General features: G+C 47.5%; 1 protein-coding gene across 1 annotated transcript; it reads right to left on the bottom strand.

Moving 5' to 3' along the window:
• Positions 1-2,115: 2,115 nt before the first annotated feature.
• Positions 2,116-4,048, bottom strand: LOC119276691 (threonine synthase, chloroplastic-like). Its single transcript, XM_037557822.1, has one exon. The coding sequence runs from the start codon at positions 3,962-3,964 to the stop codon at positions 2,369-2,371; it is 1,596 nt and encodes a 531-aa protein (XP_037413719.1). The 5' UTR covers positions 3,965-4,048; the 3' UTR covers positions 2,116-2,368.
• Between the last annotated feature and the right edge of the window lie 2,141 nt (positions 4,049-6,189).

Here is a 6,189-nt window from a genome sequence, read left to right as displayed (position 1 = left end):
TTGAAAAGACGAACATTTTTGCAAATTTATACATTTTTTCAAAAGCACGAACATTTTTGAAAAAGAAAAATAAACTTGAAAAACAAAAAAGAAAAAAAGAAAAGAAAAGAAAAAGAAACAGAAATAGAAAATGAAAGGAAATAACGTTTCAGGAACCTTCTAGAAGGTTCCCAAAACCAGAAAAAACCAGATGGTAACCTCTAGAAGGTTCCCAAAACCGGGAGCCTTGGAACGTTTAAGGCGGTGTTTGGTTCACAAGTCCTAGGACTTTTTCTAGTCCCAGGGACTAATCAAAAAAGACTCTTAATAGAGTCTTTTTCTAGTCCCTATAGAAAAAGTCCCTCCCGTTTGGTTCCTAGGGACTTTTTAAGGACTTTTTCTAGTCTCTGGGACTAAAAAGTCCCTGAACCAAACACCTCCTAAACAGGCCGGCCCGTTGCGTCGCTGCTCGGTCGCTAGCGTGTGCGAAGCGCCGGCAGTTTGAGGCAGCGAGCGGCATATAGGATTTTCCGAACTAGCCTTCAGCAACATTGTTGGAGATAGATGCTCTAATGGGCTTCGGCCCAAATAGTAGATGCACCCTCTCGAGGTACAAACAATCATCTTCCGCCAAAAGAAACGAGATAAAACCAACACCACAAATCACTCAAGCAACGTTTTTTTAGTCCAAAAAACAAAACAAAAAATGTCGGCAAATCTCAAAAAATAACTTGATTTTCTTCAAGATGATTTCATCCATGACAGCAGTGACATAATACAGTAGCATAGCAACATTTTGTTCGGAATCAGGTGCTGGAAGCACAGACCAGGCATGTATTTTTTTTTTAGGGAATGCATTGTTGCCAAGTCTACCTGCACTTACCTTATAAAACATGAGCCGACAAACCAAATGTACTGTATTTCCGCAAAAAAAAAAAAAAACCAAATGTACTGTACAACGGCTAACCCTCTCCACTGTTGGCTTGAGCACCAAATGGGGTTTCAACTCCAACAGATCTTCAGCTATTTCTTGCGTTTATAGCTAAGGCAAATTTACTCTGCTACACGCACACCAAAAGTTTGTGCACACACCAGAATTCTTTTGTGACGTTTAAAACATGTAGCAGTTGAAACCTTTAACAGGACATCAAACTTCATACTACCAGACTTTGTCTATTGACTGCGTTGAGGAACAAGCAGGTAGTACGTCTGAAAGTGACCAGGTTTTGATTAAGACAGGCAAAACTAGCGGTGATAAGAGATGAAACAAGGTTACGACTGTCAGTACAGCTTAGATATCCCTGATGAAGAAAGTAGGATTCGGGGCTAATGATTCCGACGGGAAATTGATTCCAAACGGAGCACACTGAAAATTAATAGTGTATGTATAAAATCTCTGCACCGGGCTGGGCAGTTGCAGGGATACACAAATACAGTAGAAGTTATCCAACCAAACATAGAGTGGGTAACTCCATTCACTATCATCAATCTGGTGTAACAAAAAGCCCACAGGGCCCTTTCATATTCACATCATCACAATCACTCAAAAGTTGGTTATTTGACCTGTCCCAACTAAAACGTAGAAAAAAGAGAGATCACTCATTGGCTCCTATAATGCACAACCTATAGGCACCGAGCATATATTTTACAAATGGAAAGCCTAAAGCAAGCAGCTACATGAGATCATACACAACAGGTAGTGCTGGGACAATCGCTTGTCAAAAAGTGACAGGTCCAGCACACTAGGATCTCAGTTTATCTGACTGGCTACAGAACACTGACACCATTTTGTAGTTCTGACAGTCCACACTATCCCCATAGATACTTAAGCTGCTACAGTGTCACCTACAAACGACTTGCTGCCACTGGAACAAGAACTATGTCTAGGCCAAGAATTCTCTTGCAACTAATGAAAATTAACACTAACCACAATAGGCAAACATCTGTAATACATCATGTTGGGCTAATCCTTCCAACAGGGATAACTTATGTCATGGAGAACCAAAAGTAACACCAATAATGCAATAACCCAACATGTGTAATACATCTTGTTGGGTCAATCCTTGCAACAGAGGCAACTTACGTCATCGGCAACCAAAAGTGAACAACACACACAAAACAGGAAACAGGCAAGCATGCACGGGCTGAACCAAACAATTATTCAACCATAACATCATACATTATTATTGCTATTACATGATACAGATAAAGTACAAGGAAAGCTCTATCCACTTTTGCCTATAGTTAGAAGAGCCTCAAGAACCTAGTACTGGAAAATAAAGATGATATCGCCATACCATGGTCACCAAGTGCAGTTGATTAAGATGCCAAAGTACAGCCGTTGTGACGATAAACAAGATAGAACTCTTGAGGTTAATTAAAGGTAAGCTCAGATCTTACCATTGAGCTTCTTCTGGAGAACATCCATGACAGACCCAAAGTCAGGCTTCACACTGATCGGTGGATTGGCATACTGGCACAACATGTCCTTGATGTTCTTATCATGGTAGTCGATCTTTGATTGTGTGAACTTTAGCCCGTGTGCTGTACTAACAACCACCGTGCGGTCATTAGTGCCAATTATACCCTGGTCACGGAGCTTGAACAGGGCAGCAAGTGCAACCCCAGTATGTGGGCAAGCAAACATCCCAGTGAGGTCAGCAAGAGCCGTCGCATCCATAAGCTCCTCCTCTGTAGCTTCCTCAACAATGCCATCGGTTGCCTTCAGCGCAACAACCGCACGGTCAATAGATACTGGATCACCAATCTGTATGGCAGATGCAAATGTAGTTCCAGCAACAAGTGATTGGAAGTCAGTCCACCCAGACTTGTAATACCGGTACAGTGGATTTGCATTGGCAGCCTGTGCACATACAAGCCGTGGAACACGATCAACTAGCCCAAGAGCACGGCACATCTCAAACCCCTTGTAGAAAGCATAAATGTTGCCCAGATTGCCTCCTGGGATAATGACCCAGTCCGGCACCTGCCAATTGAACTGTTGCAATATCTCTATGGCTGCAGTCTTCTGCCCCTCCAGCCGAAGCGAGTTGAGTGAGTTTGCGAGGTATATGGGCAGCTCAGCTGTCACCTCCCTGATAAGCCGCATGCATCCGTCGAAATCGGTGTCAAGCGAGAGCACCGTGGCGCCGTTGGCGATGGGCTGGATGAGCTGCTGCAGCGAGATGCGGTCTGCGGGGAGGAACACGATGGCGGGGATGCCCGCAGCGGCACAGTAGGCCGAGAGCGCGGCGGAGGTGTCGCCAGTGGACGCGCACCCCACGCCGTTGATGGGGCGCGAGAGCGGAGCCCGGCGGAGGCGATTGACCTGGCTGACGAGCGCCGTCATGCCGAGGTCCTTGAAGGAGCCAGTGTGCGAGATGCCGCACTGCTTGACCCAGAGGTCATTCATCCCGCCGAGGTGCTCGCGGCCGAGGCGCTCCGCCCAGAAGAGGTTGCTGTTGCCCTCGAAGAGAGAGACGATGTGGTCGGAGTCGATCTCCGGGAGCACGAACTCCTTCTTGGACCAGACGCCGGAGCCGTAGGGCCAGGTGGTGCGGCCGACGCGGGAGTCGAAGAGGTCGCGCCAGTAGGAGCCCGGGAAGCGCGCGAGCGCGTCCATGTCGTGGCGGACGTCGAGGAGGCCGCCGGAGGTGGAGCGGTAGACGACCTCGTCGAGCGAGTAGCGCTCGTTGGGGTCGCCATCGGAGGCCGGGGGGAACGGCTCGTACCACGCCGAGAAGGTCGTGGCGGGCCCGCGGAGGCGCGCGGCCTCCTCCCTGATGTTCTCCTCCGCGGGGCGCCGGTGCTTGGTGGCGGTCGACGCCGAGACGCCCTCGGTGGCGCAGCGCGTGCGGTGCGCGGCGGCGCGGAGCGGGAGGCGGAGATGGGACCTGTCGAGGCGCTGCTTGGTGGAGGGGTGGTGGGAGTGGGGGTGGGCGAAGAGGAGGGAGAGCGAGGAGGTGGTGGCGGCGGGTGTCGCCATGGTGCGGCGACGGAGCTTGGCCTTGGCGGCGGGGCGGAGGAGGAGGGAGGATGTGGGGCGGGGTTGGGAGTGAGGGGGATTAGGGAGGAGACTCGTGACGTGGTGAGAGGTTTTAGGCTTTAGAGGCGCCGTTGATCGATCTGGACGTTAATTGGGCCGGCTGTCGGGCGCTGGCGTGTGGGGCCGCAGGGACGACGTCCTGCTTCTGGTTTTGCTTTCAGCTGCGGCTCGTGCGTGGCAGTAGAATGGAGCCATCCCGAGGGCCAGCGAGCGGCAGACGTGCCGCCCTCTGAGATCTTGTTTTTCTTTTCCTTCATCAGTTTGGGTTGCGTGCCACGTTTGCCACGTGGTATCTTGTTCTTTTCTCCCGGAATAAACATGAGAGTGTGTGGCGAGCGCTTTCGATCGGAACGTCCTCTGGATTTCATTCATACTGTCTAGCAGATCAACCCATAAAAATATATTAAGCTCTGACTGCTGGGGGTAGCATTTCCATAATACACATAATTAAGTAAATGTGAATGGTTGTCATTGTGATTCAAATGAGGAGCTATTCTCTAAGCAGAAACAATCCATTTGCTTTCACTGATATTTCACATTTTTTTTGCGAGAAAATTTCCGATCTATTCATCTTCAATCATGGCAGTACAACGAATACCAGAAATAATAAAAATTACATCCAGATCCATAGACCACCTAGCGACGACTACCAGCAGTGAAGCGAGCCGAAGGCGCGCCGCCGTCATCGCCCCTCCATCGCCGGAGTCGGGCACAACTTGTTGTAGTAGACAGTCGGGAAGTCGTTGTGCTAAGGCCTCGTAGGACCAGCGCACCAGAACAGCAACCGCCGCAGATGAAGAATAACGTAGATCAGAAAGATCCAATCCGAAGACACGCGAACGTAGACGAACAACGACGAGATCCGAGCAAATCCACCAAAGATAGATCCGCCGGAGACACACCTCCACACGCCCACCAACGGCGCTAGACGCGCCGCCGGAACAGGGACTAGGCGGGGAGACCTTTATTCCATCTTCAGGGAGCCGCCGCCGTCTCGTCTTCCTGAACAGGACACAAACCCTAGCAAAACTGAAAGAAACGACTAAAAACGGAGCCCTCCCGCCGGCCCTTGCCGAGATCCACCGCGCCCCCATGGCCCTAGGGCCACCGGAGAGGAGGCGGACCTGCGGCGACGACGGCGGGAGGCAGAAACCCTAACTTTTTTGTGAACTGATATTTCACATTAACCTATATGCAGAGAGATGGAGACAGAACATCTAAAAAGTTGTAGTTAAATACTCAGTCTCATATCTTATGCTTATTTTGGAAAAAACGGTAATGATAATGGTTTGAATAGCTTTAATTAATACTCTTACTTTTTATAGGATGTACCATGCATAATTATAAATTACTTCGGTTGCGGGTACTTTTTTCTTTGGATACAAGAAATAAGAATAGGGTTTGCAACCAGCTCGATTTATATATCATTGATTGTTTGTATCTGCGTTGGTTTTTCCTGTAGATGAGGGGATGATGCAGCACAACAAAGGTAAATGTTTCTTTCAGTTTGAAACCAAGGTTATTAATCTAGTAGGATAACCAAGCAACACTGTGTAAATAGCATCTGCACATAAACAATAAATACTTGCAACCCACCACGTAAAGGGGTTGTCAATACCTCAACGGTATTGAGATAGATTAAATTGTATGAAATTTGATAAATAGATCTAACTAAAACACAAAATAAATAAATAGATGAAAATTGCAACATGGTATTTTTGGTTTCAATATCATAAGAAATAGACCCGGAGGCCATAGTTTTCACTATAGGCGTCTCTCGAGAAAATAACATACATGGATAAACAAATTACTGTTGGACAACTGATAGAAAAGCAAATAATTATGACGATATCCAATGCAATGATCATGTGAATAGGCATCACGTCCACGATTAGTAGACCGAAACGATTTTACATCTACTACTATTACTCCACAACTGACAGCTATCTAGCATGCATCTAGTGTATTAAGTTCATTGGAAAATGAAGTAATGCATTAAGAACGATGACATGATATAGACAAATAAACTCACGTATGAATAAACCCCAGCTTGTTACCCTTAATAGCAACGATACATGCGTGTCATATCTCTTTCTGTCACTGAGATTGAGCACCGCAAGATTGAACCCATCACAAAGCACATCTTCCCATGGCAAGATAAGTCA

This window comes from Triticum dicoccoides, chromosome 3B (genome assembly GCF_002162155.2).
Source record: "Triticum dicoccoides isolate Atlit2015 ecotype Zavitan chromosome 3B, WEW_v2.0, whole genome shotgun sequence".
Classification (NCBI taxonomy): domain Eukaryota; kingdom Viridiplantae; phylum Streptophyta; class Magnoliopsida; order Poales; family Poaceae; genus Triticum; species Triticum dicoccoides.
The sequence above is the reverse complement of the archived record's forward strand: the minus strand, read 5'-3'. Positions and strand labels throughout refer to the sequence as shown.

Bases quoted from the DNA above. Each gene is read 5' to 3' on its own strand.
- LOC119276691 (XM_037557822.1), bottom strand. From the start codon at position 3,964: ATGGCGACACCCGCCGCCACCACCTCCTCGCTCTCCCTCCTCTTCGCC.